Genomic DNA, 20,100 nt, shown 5'->3' with positions numbered 1-20,100 from the left:
GCTTAATGCAGGAGATGCTCTGAAAAAATAAGCTAAACAGGGGGTTTTGTTTGTTTTAATATGCAGGTTTCTCTGAAAATTAAATGACAAAACCCCAAAACTGGGAACCCCATTTCCAAATGCTGCTGCCTTGTTGTTTTATACATCTAAGTAAGTAATCACCATATCCTGCCACCCTTATGTTGATTAATGTCTTACTTCGCAAGCTATCCCATTGATTTCAGTGGAATAAGGTATTACTAGTTGTGATACAACTGGCAAAATGTGGCCCTAAATAAATACATTTATGTCCCTAAGTGTTCATTTGTGCATCAAAATGCGGGATCTGGAAGTCTTATTATTGCATCCATGTTGTGAAGTCCAGCTCCGTGGGTTGCTATTAGCAGCATTTATTAAACCATGACAATTCCCATGAAACACTTCACTTCAGTTAGACTTGATGTGGATCAACTGGAAAAGAAGATTCACAGATTGTAGAAATCCATAACAACATTTATTGTCTGATTTCATACTTTTACCTCCATAAAACTGATGGTTGCTAAAGGCCTGGTCTTCAATAGGATGGCCTATCTTTAATGATTGTTGTAAAACAGGGAAACTCTCCGATTCAACACCCTGGGAAAGAAGGAAAAAAAATCATCTTTAACTACTATGTAGATCAAGTTACAACGGGAACCACCAACACCAAGGAAACAAATTCTGTAAAAAGTGTGGGCAAAGTTTGTCATCATGATTAGCAACCATTATGAACCCCTTTTGCCAATTAAATTTTAGCTGTTCCCTCGTACTAAAGATATACTGTCTGTTTGGTAAAGGCACACATTTTTTTTTTTTTTTAAAGAAAACCTAAAGGGATGGGAATAGGTTAAAAGTAAAAGTGAACAGAAATGTTTGCATGAATTTCAAAAGGATCAAAACCATTTCCCTACATGGGAACCCAAAACACAGCAGCATTGTACTGGTACAAAACAAAATGAAATTGACTAATCTAATCCCACTGACACAAGATGACAGATGAGTTATAATTTTGCTTTTAGTTGAATATTCGCTATTTGTTTACATTATAAAAAACCTTTCAATAGTCTAGGGCATTATTTTAACTGGATAAAGTGGTGTGTTGATTTTAATTTATGATTTTACCTTGACAGTGGTCCCTCTACAATTTCTCGTCGCTAAACTCTTCCAAATAGATCAAATTAAATCTCTCATCACTTTTGGCATGAGAGAATAAGCTCATAAAAGGAGTCTGAATTGTTCCTTTTGACATGTCACGTGGTCATAAAAGATTTCTTTTAAATAACATCAAGTTCTATTGTAACGGGAGCAAGCAATAAATAAATAAAAATGTATGTTTAATCCAACAGTTCCTTTGTGTCATAGAAAGAAAGGACATTTAAGTCATTGGACTACTACATCCCTCCCTAAGAAGAAAACACATTGGCACCAGCTATCTTAAACAACAGGCATCACCTCATTTTCTGCAGACTTTACATCAAAATGAGGAAAAAATAAGACACATACAAAAACAGGGTGAAATTCACCCTGATGCACAGGGAGAGCACAAGGCCCATGTGCCACTTAAGTCCTCAAAATAGGTCTTAAGTAGTGCCCAAGCCTTTTGCCCAGGGATGGGGAATAATGGAATAGCATCAATATTATCATATACGTTTCCAGCCTTGAGTACTATGGTCCTCTGGAGATTTCGGTCTCGTCAATGATTCATACCAGTTTCCATTATATTCAGTATAGGTTTGTTTTTCCCTTGGGCCAAGTTCAGAGTTCTCTGTTCAGGTAAACTCCCAAGATTGAGTAAAAAATGACCAAAGACCTCAGGTCTTATCCCCATGTTTTTAATATATAAATCTAATTTATAATGAATAATCACCACCACCACCAATATGCAGAGATGGACTACAACCTAAAAATTTGGCTCTTGATTCCAATTTCTTAAAATTCAGAGGTGTTTGCATTTAAGGTTTAGTTTGGTGCCCATCTTTAAGAACTGTCCAGGTAGTAATTTTTTATAGCTATTATACATTTGTGGGTGGCTAAAGTCATTCAACTTGCAACGTCATGCAACCTTGCATCATCCAGAAATATGTTGTCTGTTGTATCCCACCACTTACAATTTCAACAGCTGCTAGCTGAAATTTCTACACCAAGAGCCAGAAGGGGTTATTCAGTGTATAATTTGGGATGAATGTTTTATTTTATGGACAAATTTTCACAACAATCCCAAGAGACCTCAGTTTTAACCTGAATAGGTTGCTTCTTCCAGGAGTAAAGATTAAGTAATCTCCATGGGGATCTATCTAGTTGAAGGTCTTTCAAATAAGAATTCTACAGTGTCCTAAAACTTGGAGGCAACTAAAGACTTTTAATAAGATCACACAGGTTTCAAACAAGCTAAATAAACACTCTTAAATCCATTAAACAGCCCCAAAACAGGTCAGTTAAAACTTTAAATGTGAAGAGTTTGGTCTTATTTGCTTTAAAAAAAGGTTCCTACATAGTTAACAAAAACCCAAACAATTAACCAAGAAACAAAGCAGGCTGCCAAATTCTAAAATAGCGTTCTCATGGAGGATGACCATGGGAACCAATAACTTCGGTCTATAGTGTACACAGACTCATTCCCAGTACTTTAGTAGAATACAGAACCTTTCTGAAGCCTGTGAGATAGGAGGATAAATCTCTCAAAACACACAGTTGAAAGGTGAAAACAACTTACAATCACAGCAATGTGTGGGTTGAGATGTTTGAGGGCAGCAGCTGATCCTGCTAGCAATCCACAGTGGCCTCCTGCTGGAAAAATCACTGCATCCAGCTTTGGCACTTGTTCATATATCTCCAATCCCATGGTACCCAGTCCTGACAGGTATATAGCACTGTCCTCCCTAGGGGAAAAGAAAAAAACCAAGTCATTGCAGAGTTGGGACTTGTTAACAGTTCACTATTGTTAAGCTATAGTTTATCAGGAAAACCGCATATGGAAATATATAGTGTTAGAATTTCCAGGCGGCATTGCAAGTACTTACTGCTACTAATCACATCCTCACATACATTGCAGCTATAGATATTGCTGCAATGAACCTTAGCAATCCTGACACTTTCTAAAACAACATTACATTGAAAGGCAACATGGAGCAAAATAATCCCATGAGAAGAAACAGACGCAAGTTCAGCAGTTTCAGCCAGGTCAGCAAATGTTTCAAGATCTCTAAGCCACTTTACTGTGTGCTGAGTGTGACAGGGGTGATGGATTTCATCCAGGTGAGTCAGGATTAAAGTGACAAGCAGTGCTTTGCTCGATGAATGAGCTGAACTTTCTGCCCTAGAAAGCCTATCCTGCTAGCTCTCAGGCTACTATAATTATGATCAGGTGAATTCTCTATTGGCATCGCTGGCAGATATCACTGGTCTACAATTTTTGAGAAGTCGTCTGCTTCAGAGATAAAATGTGCTATTTATTATGTATTTTGATGTGCTGAATTCAAATATGGCAATTAAAACAACTGATTGGCTACTGTTTCTAAGATATTTAAGTTTTTACATTTTATGTCTATGTATATTGTGTAGATAGTAGAGTTTTAATCATAAATTGTAAACCTAGGTCTTTTCATGTGTTTATGGTTGCTTTACATGATAATATTTCACCTGTCCTGTTTATGTAATACTTTAAAAATCAGCAAAAGGGTTATATAAATAATATTTATTATGAAACAAAAGGCAAAAAACTATTATGTACACAGTTTAGTCCTATTCAGTGTCTACTCGGCGCTTCTTGGCTTGTCTCTTGTATTTATTAAATGGAGCATCTCTTGTCACTGTCCAGCAATAGTCTGCAAGCATTGATGGGCTCCATTTGCCCTGATAGCATTTCTCCATTGTTGCAATGTCCTGGTGAAATCGCTTGCCGTGCTCGTCGCTCACTGCTCCGCAGTTCAGTGGAAAAAAATCTAGATGAGAGTGCAAAAAATGTATTTTTAGTGACATGTTGCAACCAAGGCTTTTGTATGCCTTGAGGAGGTTTTCCACCAACAACCTGTAGTTGTCTGCCTTGTTGTTTCCGAGAAAATGTATTGCCACTAACTGGAAGGCTTTCCATGCCGTCTTTTCCTTGCCACGCAATGCATGGTCAAATGCATCATCTCGAAGAAGTTCACGAATCTGAGGACCAACAAAGACACCTTCCTTTATCTTAGCTTCACTTAACCTTGGAAATTTTCCACGGAGGTACTTGAAAGCTGCTTGTGTTTTGTCAATGGCCTTGACAAAGTTCTTCATCAGACCCAGCTTGATGTGTAAGGGTGGTAACAAAATCTTCCTTGATTCAACAAGTGGTGGATGCTGAACACTTTTCCTCCCAGGCTCCAATGACTGTCGGAGTGGCCAATCTTTCTTGATGTAGTGGGAATCTCTTGCACGACTATCCCATTCGCAGAGAAAACAGCAGTACTTTGTGTAGCCAATCTGCAAGAGAGCAACAAGCTTCAAATTGCCACAAAGCTGCCACTGATGTTGGTCATAGTTTATGCACCTCAAAAGTTGTTTCATGTTGTCATAGGTTTCCTTCATATGGACTGCTTGACCAACTGGAATTGATGGCAAAACATTGCCATTATGCAGTAAAACAGCTTTAAGACTCATCTTCGATGAATCAATGAACAGTCTCCACTCATCTGGATCGTGAACGATGTTGAGGGCTGCCATCACACCATCGATGTTGTTGCAGGCTACAAAATCACCTTCCATGAAGAAGAATGGGACAAGATCCTTTTGACGGTCATGGAACATGGAAACCCTAACATCACCTGCCAGGAGATTCCACTGCTGTAGTCTGGAGCCCAACAGCTCTGCCTTACTCTTGGGTAGTTCCAAATCCCTGACAAGGTCATTCAGTTCACCTTGTGTTATGAGGTGTGGTTCAGAGGAGGAGGATGGGAGAAAATGTGGGTCCTGTGACATTGATGGTTCAGGACCAGAAGTTTCATCCTCTTCCTCGTCTGACTCAAGTGAGAATGATTCTGGTGCATCAGGTACCGGCAGTCCTTCTCCGTGGAGTACTGGGCGTATAGCTGATGGAATGTTTGGATAATGCACAGTCCACTTTTTCTTCTTTGACACACCTTTCCCAACTGGAGGCACCATGCAGAAGTAACAATTGCTGGTATGATCTGTTGGCTCTCTCCAAATCATTGGCACTGCAAAAGGCATAGATTTCCTTTTCCTGGTCAACCACTGGCGAAGATTTGTTGCACAAGTGTTGCAGTATATGTGTGGGGCCCACCTCTGGTCCTGATCTCCAATTTTGCAGCCAAAATAAAGGTGATAGGCTTTCTTAACCATAGTGCTTATACTGCGCTTTTGTGATGCAAAAGTCACTTCACCACAAACATAGCAGAAGTTATCTGCACTGTTCACACAAGTACGAGGCATCTCTGCTCACTTTGGCTAAACAGAAATGTGTCCCTTTGCAAAATCAAACACTGACAAATAAGAGAGCACGACACTGGATGATTTCTAGAGCTGATATAGGGCAATTTGTTCAGCAGAGTGATGTAAGCTTCGTTATGATTGCATCATCCATGACTTCTAGGAATAACATGATGCAATTCATATCATGTATGACGCAATACCAGCTTCAGATTGCATCATTCATTGTTTTGCCTAAAAAGCAAGTACTGTCCAAACCCAGTCATAGATTTATTCATAGATCCAGTCAAAGATGTATTTTAGTCATTTCTGGTTTAAATTGAGATCCCTTCCCTTTATAACTCACTTATCCTCCGCCATTCCCAAGTCAAGGGTAGTATATACTGACCCTATAGCATATCTTGAAAACTAGAGCCAATCAACAATTTTAAGCATCATTTTCGTTCTCAGTGACCCAGAATTAGTAAAGTTTGTCTACATTTATTTCAGAAGCATTTTGGCTGTAGAGCAGTGAAATTGCTGGAAAGGAGAGGACTCCCATTTCTGTTGCTATCACTTCCTTAAGCTGCATGAGTTCTAATATCCTCCAGTCAAAACTGTAAGCAATAAGAAGGAATCTAGTGTAGGTACAGCGATCTCTGTTCACTTGAGTGTGATTTAGTGCTCACAATAGTGGGAATTTACAGGAAAGGAAAGCACTGTGTTTACGTAGTCACAGTAGATACAGACCAGATCAGTGGTGCACAAAACTTTCCACAATCCAGGGCCAAAATCTGACATCTTAACACCCCTTGGAAGACCTCCATGAAGGATAAGAGGAGGATTTAGTCTGCCTAAGTATTCATTGGAAAAACACTTACAGCTACAGGCAGTTTAATGAACATATTAAGAATACACACAGCCAGCAAGGTACAACAAGAGACTGTTGTAACTTCGGAGCTGGCTGATTTAGAACCATTTTAATTAAACCTGCAGAATGACAAATTGATCAAAAACTGTAAGACTGTTGAGTACTTGTGTGTGTTCTACATACTTGGACATCAATAAACCAAGCAGAATTACTGTACCAGTGATTTCATTTTTTACATTCTACCAACATATTCACCCCTTAATTTTATCTCTAGTTCAAGGGGCTGTGTTTATTCATTAATAGTAACACCTAGAGGCCCCAACAGAGCTCAGGGCCCTGGTGTGCTTGCTGCTTTACCTATACAGTGAAAGACAGTTCCCTGTCCTGAACAATCTACAGTATTAATCAACAAGACAGAGAGGTGGTGCGGGGGGAAGGAATCAATATTATCCCAGTTTTACAGATGAGGCAGAGAGATTAACCAACTTGCTCAAGGTCACACATGAAATCTGTGGAGGAGCTGGGAACTGAACCCCAATCCAGGGCCATAACCTGAAGATGATCCCTTCCCCTTTATATAGGATTGTTTTACAAGTAAAGCAAGATAAAAATATCACTGGCACTTTGACAAATTCGACTGGGCTATTAGAACACTTTTTCCCCAACAAAGAATTTTTTTTTTTTAAAGTTACCCTTGCAATCTACATGTTGAAGTTCATGAGGACTTGCAAAGGTGAATGTGGCTCTGGAAGATTTAATGTACATATAAAGCTGCTTTAAAAATGCAAAGCTGTATCAAATGCCAGACTGCCTTTCGTATGGCATGATCAACATTCCTATTAGCAGCTTGGACAGGCATTTTAGACAGTCAGATGTTCCTTGCTAACATTTAGAAAGGACTCCAATCCAAGCCTCCTACATTAATGTTTAACACTTTCATTTGTGGTGAACTAATTCATTAGGGTTTTTTTACCTTTACGTGCTTAGATATAAAGGGAAATATGAGCAGCACGTTCACTTCCCTCTTTATACATAAACAGTAATTTAATAGAACATAAATCCCACATTTGTATCCTAAAATTAGCACTTGTGATGTAAAACTAGCTATTTGATGAGTGTCTATTTACTTCCAAAATGTAGGATTCAAATGCCCTGTTAGATGCCAGTGTTTGAAAATAGGCTCCCCACCTCAGGCATTCTATTATAATTTTTGCATGGCATAGTTTTGTACATGTCCTTCAAAACTCCTGGGGCCAGATCCTCAGGAGTATTTAGGCTCCTAACTTATACAGATTTCCTTGTGCAGACATAGCTCTAGAAATATTTAACCCTGTGTAGTACTAGATGAACTTGCGACCTCAGGAAGCATATCAGATCTCAAGTGACTTAAGGTCCCATCTGGTCAGTACTTGGATGTAGTGTTATACAAGAAAACCCAGGACACGCAAGGAAGGAATGTTTGCAATTCTTCACTCTCCAATGCACAAATGAATCCATGCTTCAGCATTGTTCTGGAGTCATTGTGCTACTGTATGTGCTTTCTTTCAGGAGAAATGTAAAGCTGATGTCCTGAAGACTTGTGGCTATTAAAGATCCCCTGCCACTAGTATGGCATTAATGTGGACATCATGACTGAATTCCAACTTGGGTAATTACATACTGCTACCTAGAATTTCACAGGCAGTTCTACCTGAATATGAAGTTTTGCTTCCCCACCTAAAGTCTCTTGTGTTGGTTTTACTGACTCAGAATAGCACTTCATTTGCACTCTGGAGGTGGAATAGTAGTGAGCTTGACACCAACACTTCCAACTGAGAGAGTTAGTATTTGTCAACAAGGATCATAACTTAGACTTAGAGGATGGTCAGATGGTATCCATAGCAGAGGAGGAAGGATAGTTTGTTGATTATGTCACTGGACAGAGACTTTGGAGATCTGAGTACCTACATAACTGCCTGTCACAGCCACAGTTGTGACCGGTGTAGGCATTTGAGCTAGAGTCCTCTTGGTTAAGTGGAAGGAGACTACTGGCAGGAGACCCCTCACCTCTGAGATTTACTTGATCCTAGTCTCCTAAGGTCCAGATATGTTAGCCTCTTTGTCACACTTTTCATATTTTTTCAGTAAAGTGTGTGGGTGATAGGGTATATCTAGTGTGTGATGAGTACATCCACATGAATGATTTTTAATGGGATTGTAATTGCTATTTGGAAAGGCATTATTTCGATTTTTAACAATTTGGGCTCAGAGCATCAGGCACTTCAAGTGGGTTATAAATCCAAAGTAGAAGAATCAAATCTTGAGGTGGGGGAGGGGGTGTTGAGGTTTTTATTTTGGGTATTTTTGCACAACTGCCAACCAAAAAAACCTTCCAAACATTATAAAACATATAGCTTACAAAACCATGAAACAAATACTCCTGGTTCTCTGTACATAGCCTAACTTTCCAAAACACAAGTTACTCCACAGGAAATAATTTGGTCTATTATGTAAAACTGGGACAGGTAGTGTTGAAACTCCTGACACACAAGAGCTCAAGAGTATGAAACAGGGATGTCTCCTGTGAGTGTCTATTATTCAGGAATGCTGTTCAAATCTCCACCCAAAAGAGTAACATCCGTTTAGGGCACGGCTCTGTGTTTTCTTTTTAGTTTGGTGTCTGAGTGATGTTTGTATGTAGAATTAGGTTTTTGATCACAGAGTAAGAGATCAGGTGCTTTTGCTTTATTATAGTTGAGTTTTGAATTAATCAAGGTGCTTAAAAGCCACCTGGTGGAAGCATCTATACATTGTAATTGATATTTATAGTAATCAATTATAATTGCAACTGCTCTAAAAATTCTCACAAGCACAACCTGGAAAGACTTAAGAACCCTCTTTGTTCCATCTATATTACCATGTTCATTCTAAAACAATAACTCCTTACATTTTTTTGCATATATTTTCCCATTTTAAACCAATGTCCCCTAGATCTGGCCTTTCCAATGCCCTCAAACAGATAATCATGCCTAATTTTATAATAATCCTTAGCTAGTTTAATACTTCAGTCATGTCACCTCTTAAATCACCTTCTCTCAAGGCAAAGTCCCAGTTTTGTCAATCATTCCTCATATGCAAGACTCTCCATTCCATTAATCTCTCCGTGCCTTACACTGTATTCTGTCCATCGTAACCACATTTTTCTTCAAGAAAGGGACCAAAATTGAACACTACTTCATAAAATATCAGCACAGTATGCTTAGACTTATATAATATGCCCCTTGACACAAGCCAATATTTTATTAGCCTTCTACACTGGTGCACACTAGATTGAATTTAACAGATGGGTATAGCAAGATATCTAGATCTTTTTCCTCTTCCATATTAACTAATTCAATGCCACGTATATGGCACTTAGCTTTGTCTATCAAAACTCATCCCTTTGCTCTTAGGCACATTAGATTTCATATTTCAGCTCTGATTCCATACACCGAACAAAGATCTTTCTGTAAAACAGATACATCCTTCTGACTTTTAACCATTCCCCCCTCTTTCAGTATTACCTACATGTTATGGTCCCAAGTGGGGAAGTTTCTTCCTAATGCATGTCAGACAGTAGTTAGCAGGAGAGATTATATTCGTCAAAAAAAAAAAAGGGGGGGGGGGATCCCCACCCAAGCAGTGATCCAAGCTAACGTGGCCACTGCTCTGCATCTACCCTCACATTACAGGGTACAAGACCTGGAGTTCTACCTGCACAAGCTTCTTAGGGCTGCAGCTCCTGCCTCAACCTGCTGAGTTACCAGGAGCCACTGGTAACTCAGTAGGAAGCAGAGGGGTAAAGGGCATTTTTGTTAGTCATCTCCCGCCTAGATTTCATTGGTTGGCATCTATAGCCAACCTGTTGCTATTCCCGTCTCATACTTAAAACACTCTTCTTCTGTTTGTTGTAGCACAAATTTCTCCATGGAGTGTGCAGTGCAGGACCTGTGGCTGACTTGTTGCTAATAGCTCCTGCTGACTAGTTAACACCTGGTTGTCTCTGGCATCTCCTTGGCCTGATACCCAAGTAACTAGTTGCTCCTTTTCCTGGAATGGATGGCAGGCTGTGGTTGGAAGGCTTATTTGCCTTGGCCTGTTGCTCTCTTGTTACTGCTCCCAGGCCACTAGCTGTTGTTCCCTGGTTACTCTGGTCCCTGGCCCCTATGGTTACAGACAGGTGGCTACAGCATTGTCCAGCAGCTCTCTGGCCATAGGTCTGAGTCTATAGCAGGGGTCGGCAACGTTCGGCACGCGGCTCGCCAGGGTAAGCACCCTAGCAGGCCAGGCCAGTTTATTTACCTGCTGATGCGGCAGGTTCGGCCGATCGCGGCCCCCACTCACCGCGGTTCGCCGTCCCGGGCCAATGGGGGTGGCGGGAAGCCGCGGCCAGCACATCCCTCGGCCTGCGCCGCTTCCCGCCGCCCCCATTGGCCCGGGACGGCGAACCGCGGCGAGTGGGGGCCGCGATCGGCCGAACCTGCCACGTCAGCAGGTAAATAAACTGGCCCAGCCCGCTAGGGTGCTTACCCTGGCAAGCCGCGTGCCGAACATTGCCGACTCCGGTCTATAGCCATGGGGAGGTTGACAGATCATACTCTAAGATGCCTTCTATGGTTAGCGTCCTCCAGGCTATGTCTCTATAGACAGAGGTGTAGCCTCATGAGCTCTTGCAGCTTTCCAACTTGTAAGATTGAAGTGAGGAGTAGTGCAAAAAGTGGCCAAAAAGAGGAGTCACCTGGCCAGTCTGGGAGATTTAACAGGTCTGAAATATGAAGAGAAACCACTTAGGTTTCCCACCATTTCTAAGGACTGCTCCCATGATGAAGGATTTGCAGGATGGTGCTTTAATAGGAACTGTTCCACCATTTTAATATTAAATGGTTAGATTTGCATGACCATATACGTGCCGTCCATCTAAAATATTTCTACACAGCAGAAGGAGGAAAATAGGGGGTGAACATCACTTCAAGTTTTGCTCTGAACCAGGGCCGGCTCTAGGTTTTTTGCTGCCCCAAGCAAAAAAAATTTTGGCTGCCCCCCTCCCACCCACTGCACCCTCCTGCTGCCCCAGCCCTGGGTCACTGGTAACTCGCTCCCAGGGCGGGTCATTCAGCAGGAATTTTGGATGTGCACAGAACACAGACAGGATTGGTTCCCATATGGTTACAGAACTGCAGTAAAGTGGAACAATTTTCAGCTTGTGTGATTGAAGGCTATCTGGATGCATATTATAAGACTGTCCTACATAAATGAGGAAAAGTTGAGGTGCCTTTATTATTCTTTTGTTCCATTCTTTGTTTCTATGGGGAATTTGCCAATGCAATATCACTGTCTTCCTTTTAAACAAATAAAACTAAAAACTTAAAAATAATAATAATAATAAAAGCAATGGCTGTTGAAAATAGCAATTCCAGTCCTAATAACCACTGGGAAGCATTTCTTGCTCAATTTATTCTACTTTTTCCTACAGCAAGTTACAGTGGATCAGTATATTTGATTTGGGAGAAATGAAGTAACAGCTGCCCAAATTGAGCGTGAGCACTTCTGAATTTTGAGGGTGTTCAAATCTGGAAGGCAGGTGCTGGATTCCCTTTCTGAATATTAGCTAAATCTGGAAAAGTCAATTTCTGCTTCCATGGCTCAGAAGTGTAAATCCTCCTATGTGCCTGGTACTGTATCTAAAGCTGCCCAGTCTAGTAGAGCTTCCCCTCCCTTACTTTTCATTTTAAATTCTAGTGGGATCCACGTACCTGCCTTGCTAGGCTTCAGATAGAGAGGTGCAATGTCCATTTAGTCCACCCAATTCTTTCTTTGGGGGAGAGCCCAGGGCTGGCAGGAGATGCGGGTGTGGAGGAAGAGGGGGGGGAAGAGCCCAGGCTGGGGCGGCAGAAGGTGCAGGTGGGGGCCAGAGCTGGGGCAGCAGGGAGTGCGGGTGTGGGAGAAGAGCCCAGGGCTGGGGTGGCAGGAGATGCGGGTGGGGGGACAGCCCAGGGCTGGGGCAGCAGGGGGTGCGGGTGCAGGGGGGGAGAAGATCCCAGAGCTGGGGCGGCAGGAGGTGCGGGTGTGGGGGGAGGGAAGAGCCCATGGCTGGGGTGGCAGGAGGTGCAGGTGGGGGCCAGAGCTGGGGTGGCAGGGAGTGCGGGTACGGGGCAGGGGGGAGAAGAGCCCAGGGCTGTGGTGGCAGGAGATGCGGGTGTGGGGGGAGGGAAGAGCCCATGGCTGGGTGGCAGGAGGTGCAGGTGGGGGCCAGAGCTGGGGCAGCAGGGGGTGCGGGTACGGGGCAGGGGGGAGAAGAGCCCAGGGCTGGGGTGGCAGGAGGTGCGGGTGTGGGGGGAGGGAAGAGCCCATGGCTGGGGTGGCAGGAGGTGCAGGTGGGGGCCAGAGCTGGGGTGGCAGGGAGTGCGGGTACGGGGCAGGGGGGAGAAGAGCCCAGGGCTGGGGTGGCAGGAGGTGCGGGTGTGGGGGGAGGGAAGAGCCCATGGCTGGGGTGGCAGGAGATGCAGGTGGGGGGACCTAGGGCTGGGGTGCAGGTGGGGGCCAGAGCTGGGGCAGCAGGGGGCGTGGGCGGGGGAGAGTCCCGGGCTGGGGCAACACAGGGGTTAAGGGGGAGCCCAGGGCTGAGGTGGGGGGGCAGCAAAAAACCTAGAGCTGGCTCTGTTCCTACCATTTACAGCAAGCTACAGCATGAGGTTTCAGTTCTACGCTCCTTCCCCCTCCCTTTCCTGTTAATTGCGGACGAGGGAATGCTGGGAAATGTAGTTCTTTCCCTGCTCCAGGGCTGGCTCTATAGGCAGGGAGCTAACCAAGGAACTACAGCTCTCAGGGCTCCCTGTTGGTTCTCAGCTCTCATGCGGGATACTTGTGCCCCTGCAAATTTGCCTCCCCAAGCACCTGCTTGCTTCGCTGGTGCCTAGAGCCTGCCCCGCTCTGAACCAATACAAAAGCTCAATGCAAATTCCAACCAAAGCCACCAAATTTGCCTCATTTGGAGAGGAAACCATGCAAGAGTGCCAGTGATCATGGGCTCATCAGAAAAATGAAAAATGTCAGTCCAGACTCTCAGGAAGTCTGTCCCAGGCTCATAGGAAACTCAGTGAAACTTTTGGTGAGCAAGGGTCAAGATTTGCGGTTGTAATAAAATACGACACCAAATGGGTTTTGCAGAGCTGAAGATTCTGAACAATTATCTGATAAAACTTACTTACTCTTCGAGGTATAGATAGCCATTCTCTTGGGCCAGCCTCCTTGCATGGATCTGGGAATCCTTGGCTGTAGTGCCGTAGGAGATCACCATGGCACCATACTCACGGCACATTTTCACTCTGGCTGGCGAAGTGCTGGTAGACATGATGACAAATACTGGAATGCGGAGTTCTGAGGCATGGTATGCTACTGCCATGGAAAAGTTACTGTCAGAAGCCACTATCACACCCTTTTTCTGCTGCTCCTGCAAAACAAATTTGCTTCTAGATCACACAGTATCACAGAAAATGGCAGCTTAGTCATATAAGCATGCAAAGATTAATGGTGGATGATTTCAACTGTTTTGTGCTAGCCTTTTTTAAGTCTTCTTCCCCAGTGTTACATTATCAAGGTATGGCACAGATATACAGTGTCGTGTGATCTTAAAACACAGGACTAGGAACCACAAACTTTTGAGTTTGAATCCCAGCTCTAATATTCCCTGGCCCAATCCTTCTCCCTTTGAAATCACAGCCAAACTCAGAGTGATTTTAATAGACACAAGATCAGGTCCCCATCTCTGCCCTGGAGAAAATCACTTGACCTTTCTGCCTCACTTTCCCCCTCTATAACATAATGATGCAGAGTGGCTGTAAAAATCAATACTTCTAAAGTGCCCTATCTAAGCTAAATATTATTTCTTCTACAGATAGGTAACACATCTTATACAACAAGGGGGATAAAACCTGTATTCAAACTGCTGGAATTCTCCCCCAGACCATTCACTAATCGAGGTTCTTCTCTCAGAATCCACACGCCATTTGGGATTTCAACATTTTTTTGTCAGTCTAGTAATATATAATATGCATCAGGATCAATTCATTCAAACACCATGAATAAGCTCTAAAATCTACATGCTACCAACTTTTCCTTCAATTATTCCCATAAGATGTCATTTAAAAAATCCTGTTGATTTGTCAAAGATATAAGTACTATGTTTTAATTAATTTATTCACAGGCATGTCTAGGCTGCTCAACCCAGCAGTATCTGAATACTTAAATGAGAAAACACAGCAAGCCAGGGAAGGTTTACAGATAATAGGATCACCTTTAATTTTGCAGCACGAAGTTGCACATAGATTAAGCATGTTTAATTTTTTGTTGTTCTTTATAGGCTTGGATAATTTGTCGTACCTGCTGTAGAGATGTTAGCAGGTAAAGCACACCTCGCTCCTTTACAGATCCTGTGTACTGAAGGAACTCTTTCTTTAGATAGATATCCATTCCATATTGCTTTGAAAGTCTAGAATACTAAAGCACAGGAAAACGATTATTATGTTGCTGCGGTATTTTACATGCCTACATTCCAAGACAGTCTTTCACTTGTTTTACCACAGCACAATCATTAGTCAGTTCCAGCAAAATATAAGTATTACATATTTCCATTAAGAAAGAATACATGATGGTCTGGTGTAATTTCCAAGATTCTTGGGAGTTATGTAGATCATGCCAAACAACTGTCCATAAAACATTTACACCGCACCATTATGTATCTGTATATGTCACATATTTTACAGCAAAAGATAATTCAGATATTTTTAGAGTAATACTTAAAAGAAGGTTATAAGTTTTATTTTTGACTTCCTTCCTTGTATGGAGCCACCTTACCTTAATACCACACATGCATCATTTCTCACATGGATACGGATACCACATGCAAGTTTGCATTTTTTTAATATTACTTTATTATATACATCACTACATGAACAAAACCATTTCACTTGCCACCAAAATTCAGTCATCTGGTACGAATGTGACTGTTATATAAACAGCATACAACTTTATGAAACAGGGACTTGATTTCCACCAACTTAAGATGGGCGTAAGGACTATGGTTTGCAGGATCAGGCCCTAATTTAGGACAGTGAATGAAGAGAGGTTGTGTTATTTTAAATATACAGCTGGACGATATATATTAAATCTCTCTATATGTATATATTGCAATATGTCATACCATATTAATTATGACAACTGAACAGTTTTGGAAAGATATTTTATGGATTGTTGGACTTTTAAAGTGCAATGCATTTTATAGAAAGCAGAAATAGACATATATTTTCTTAGAAGTTAATTCAGTTAAGCTATTTTCAGGTGCTTAACTAACTCAGGCTACATCTACACTATGTGTTAGGGACATTTTAACTAGCAGGCCACCCTCTTCAAATTTCTCCTTACATTCTTCCACAAGGCCTATGTATACTGTAACTATTATACTCCTCTTAGTAACAATAGCTGTCTATTCCCAGATCTGCCCCAACCTGCTGTAAGTCTAGGTTTGCCAACCCTCCTGGTTAAGTCCTGGAGACTCCAGGACAAAAGATTAATCTTTAATTAAAGATTACGTCATTTGATGAAACCTCCAGGAATATGTCCAGTCAGAATTGGCAACCCTATGTGCAATGGGGCCCTGTTCTCAGCTAGGGCCTCCAGTTGCTACTGTAACACAACAGCATGCACATCAAGAACCAAAACAATCACACAAACTTATTGCTACATCTTTTACATTTGCATGCACACCCACTTTCAAAGTTGGTAGCTTTATGGAAGATGTTGCAATTGACTGGAGAGATGCTGAAGCATGTTATATTCTATCATTCATATCATATTATGCTTAAAAAGCCTCAACGATTTCCCTCAGGGCCTGAGGTAGAAAGTATAGTTCTAATGACCTCTTCACAAGTGGTACTTTGGAGAAGACATTCATTGGTGTATAACATGATGGGTTTGCCTTTTTCAATTTGGCCCAGAAAACATGTTTAAAACACATTGCAGGCAATTAGATGGCCCTTTGGATTGGTAATGAAATGCACAACCTTTCACCTTTGTGTTGCTGGCTCCAGTCTATCCAATGCTAGCAATGATGAAGTCACTGCCACCTGGAAGCTGGCAGATGAGTTGTAATGAGACCACTACCCCTGCTCCCAAGTTCATGCACTAGTACACTTCCTTGTGCACAGGTATCCACATCACGTGGAACACTATCACACTGGCAGTGTCTGTGGAGAGGCAAAGGATGAGGGAAGACTCCAATTTACAGATGATCTCACTAGGTGACGGCAGTTTCTTGATAGCATAGTGAAGCTTGCACCACAGTCACTTTTGCTGAATCTGTCTGGTTCCTCACGGCTTCACACCCTTTTGGAGTCTGAGTAGGGTGACCATATTTCTGTAAGGGAAAATGGGATATCGCGTGGGGCTAGCCTGAGCCACTCACCTGAGCCCTATCCCCGTGAAGGGCTGGCCAGAGCTGCTCGTCCGGCACAGGGCTTGTGTCGCTGCTTGCCCAGCTCCTGCCAACCCCAACCTGAGCCCTGCCCCTGCCCCCGCAAGGGGTCAGCGTCGCTGCTTGCCAGAGCCCTGCCTACCCCCGGCCCAAGACCTGCTTCCCCACCCTGCAAGGGGCTAGCATTGCCGCTCCCCACCTCCTCCCCACACACACATATTCCTCCACACCTCACTTTGACAGAAGTGGGCATTTGTCCCATTTGCTGTTGCCAACTGATCAAAAAGGGACTGTCCCAGCCAAAATGGAACTTATGGTCTCCCTAAGTCTGAGCAGTAGCATTTTACACAGAAGTAAGTGATTGTGTGAGGTGCATGGAAGTGAGGGCCCAGGCTATCAGTGTACAAGGAGTCAGTGCAGCATTTCTGCTCTCCACATTTAAATAGAACTTGCCATTTAATATATTCTTCTACAGTTTTACTTTATTAGTCACTGGTGTCTTTTTCGTTCTTTTTTCTCTCCTAACCCCCATCAGATATGCTCATGTCTGGACTTTATAAAGAATGGTGCTTACATAAAACCTGTAGCTTGCCAGAACTTTTAAGGCATGTGTATTCTGTGGATTCCTGTGACTTAAGATGTATTTTGGAGAGGTTATATTAAGCAAAATGAATGTTAAAAACCACAGAAATTTTTATAGATAGCCAAAATCAGAGAGGAAATGGTAAATTATTTACATGTTACATATCCAGCACACAAAAAAAGTTCACTCAGTTCTGGTTTTCTTTCCTTAATGCAGTTTTAAATCTGACAAATAAATACCAACTCAAGTTGGTTAGGTCGGGAGACTGGACAAACAAGCAAAGGCTCCGGAGCCCAGAAGGCTCCCTCCCCAAATCCCCGCCTCTTCCCCAAGCACGCCATTCCTCCTCCTTCCACAAGCTCTGGAAGGAGGCCCCGGAGACGCAGGGGGAGCGCGGGGCTGGGGTGAGTGAGAGTCCGGCCTGGCTCCGAGTGCACGCAGGACTCAGTCGGGCGGTACCTGGAGGGAGAGTAGGAGGGTGGCCCGCGGGGCCAGGCGGCGGCTGTTCTCCCAACCTGGGCAGCGGGACTCGGGAGCAACCGCTGCTGCAGCTCCCACTGCTGCGGCCGGAGGAAGCGGCCATGGTGCTCAGCAGCTGCGGCTCTGGCGCCCGGGTCCGAACCCGGGCCTGTTGCGGGGACCCAGCAGCACACACACTGCACCCAGCCCCTGGCCAGTCACGTCTGGGCTGGCTGCCCAGCTGGTGCAATCCCGCGGCGGCCGCGGGGCGGAGGCATCGGCAGCCCAGCCCCATTTGTTCCCCTGCAGGACCCGAGCGGGACGGGGGCGGCTGGGGCCTGCTGCCCCCATTCTGGGGCCTGCTGCCCCCATTCTGGGGCCACCCGCGGGATTGCACCAGCTGGGCAGCCAGCCCAGATGCGACTGGCTAGGGGCTGGGGGTGCGCCACCCGCGGGATTGCACCAGCTGGGCAGCCAGCCCAGATGCGACTGGCTAGGGGCTGGGGGTGCGTAGCGTGCACGCAGCTGGGTCCCTGCAACAGGCCCAGGCTCGGGGGGTTCGTGGGCGCCAGAGCCGCAGCCGCCAAGCTTGGCCAGCGGCCGCTTCCTCCCCCCACGGCAATGGGAGCTGCAGCAGCGGCTGCTCCCGAGTCCCGCTGCCCAGGTGGGGAGAACAGCCGCCGCCTGGCCCCGCGGGCCACCCCCCTACTCTCCCTCCAGGTACCGGCCGACTGAGTCCTGCGTGCACTCGGGGCCAGGCCGGACTCTCACTCACCCTGGCCCCACACTCCCCCTGAGTCTCCGGGGCCTCCCTCCAGCGCTTGCGGAGGGAGGGGAAGGGGGAGTGTGTTTTTTTGCTCTGCCACCGCTTTTTTTTTTTTTCCCCGCCCCTTCACCCCCACGTCCCGATATTTGACCTGGGTGATCTGGTCACCCTAACTAAGACCCAGGGGTGCCCTACGCAGCTGCGTATGCCTAAGGATGGCCGTGAGCCTACTCCACTTAGGGTGACCAGATGTCCCGATTTTATAGGGACAGTCCCAATTTTGGGGGCTTTTTCTTATATAGGCACCTATTACCCCCATCCCCATCCCGATTTTTTACTCTTGCCATCTGGTCACCCTAACTCCACTGCCCGCTTGCATATAAAGTGATAGGAAACCTTAGCTATGGGCATCAGGCCACTGCTGTGTCTAAAACAGACTGACAAGACAGGACACAATGGGAGACTCAGAGAAAGATGGTGGCTTAAAAAATTTCTCTGTTTTAAAAAAATAAATCTATTTTTCCTACTATCTTTCTCTCCCCCTTGAGGCAGTGTGGAATGGTTAGGGAGAAAAATAAGGGGCTGAATTGTGTTCTCTCCTGTTATTTTATTCTTTGGACATAGTGATGAAAGACCTCATTCTTACTTCATTGTGGCTTAAATGTCTGAGGAAAAAATCCAACCAAGACAGAAAACACATGAAAAACAGATAGCTAGCAAACCTGAGCTATGCATGCTTATTCAAGTTTACCTAGATAACAAGATATTTGGGCTCCTAAAGACCCAATATACACAACCCTATGGAAAAGGCATATGCATCTTGCGCTCCATACTTCCCCTGCTCACTGCATGCTACATACAGAATTTAACTCTGGATGTTTAAGTCACTTTTGTTTTACAGATCCCATGATGTTCAGACCCCATTTAGATCGTTGTCTCCAACATAGTGCATGCTGGGTTATTACACTGGAGCCATCACCTCAACCCCAGAACACTGACTTTTGCTCCAGCAATATAATGGGTCAGATAAGTGCTTTATAAAAGATGCAGCAAAGTTTTACATAATTTCCATTGGGATATTGGTTCTTAATAATTTTATTTTTTAAGTGGATTACACAGTCATCTGCCACCAAATTTAAATCTGAGGCCCTGCTGAAAAATGTCTGCCTGTTATGAAGTGAAGGGTTTATATGCTGGAAGTGCTGCCAAAGCCTTCAGTATAACATTGTTGAAAGGGACACAACAATACACAGTTTACTGCTACATAAGCAAGAAGATACAGTACTTGTGGCAAGTGTTTTTAACTGGGTGCATAATGCAATAGTATTCTTCATTCTACAGGTCACTGTAAGCAATTGAGAATTTAGGATAGTGAAAAAACGGAAGAAAAATTTTAACATTGTTGGAAGGATTATCATCCTATAGAGACGCATCTGCTATTAATGCACGTTCCCTGGTCATTTCTGACTAACTCCCATAAGATGAGAGAGATTCACAGAACAAAACATTGTAAATACCAT

General features: G+C 43.8%; 1 protein-coding gene across 5 annotated transcripts in view; it reads right to left on the bottom strand.

Moving 5' to 3' along the window:
* LOC101939460 (L-threonine ammonia-lyase-like) overlaps window positions 1–20,100 on the bottom strand; it is a 57,613-nt gene that overhangs the window by 18,114 nt on the left and 19,399 nt on the right. For all 5 annotated transcript variants that reach the window (XM_065553392.1, XM_065553389.1, XM_065553390.1 and 2 more), the window contains exons 3-6: window positions 14,684–14,800; window positions 13,513–13,754; window positions 2,732–2,897; window positions 519–615 (exon numbers count right to left, since the gene is read on the bottom strand). In XM_065553392.1, coding sequence (XP_065409464.1) covers window positions 519–615; window positions 2,732–2,897; window positions 13,513–13,754; window positions 14,684–14,800 — 622 coding nt within the window. The remainder of the gene's footprint in view (window positions 1–518; window positions 616–2,731; window positions 2,898–13,512; window positions 13,755–14,683; window positions 14,801–20,100) is intronic.

This window comes from Chrysemys picta, chromosome 7 (genome assembly GCF_011386835.1).
Source record: "Chrysemys picta bellii isolate R12L10 chromosome 7, ASM1138683v2, whole genome shotgun sequence".
Lineage (NCBI taxonomy): Eukaryota > Metazoa > Chordata > Testudines > Emydidae > Chrysemys > Chrysemys picta.
The sequence above is the reverse complement of the archived record's forward strand: the minus strand, read 5'-3'. Positions and strand labels throughout refer to the sequence as shown.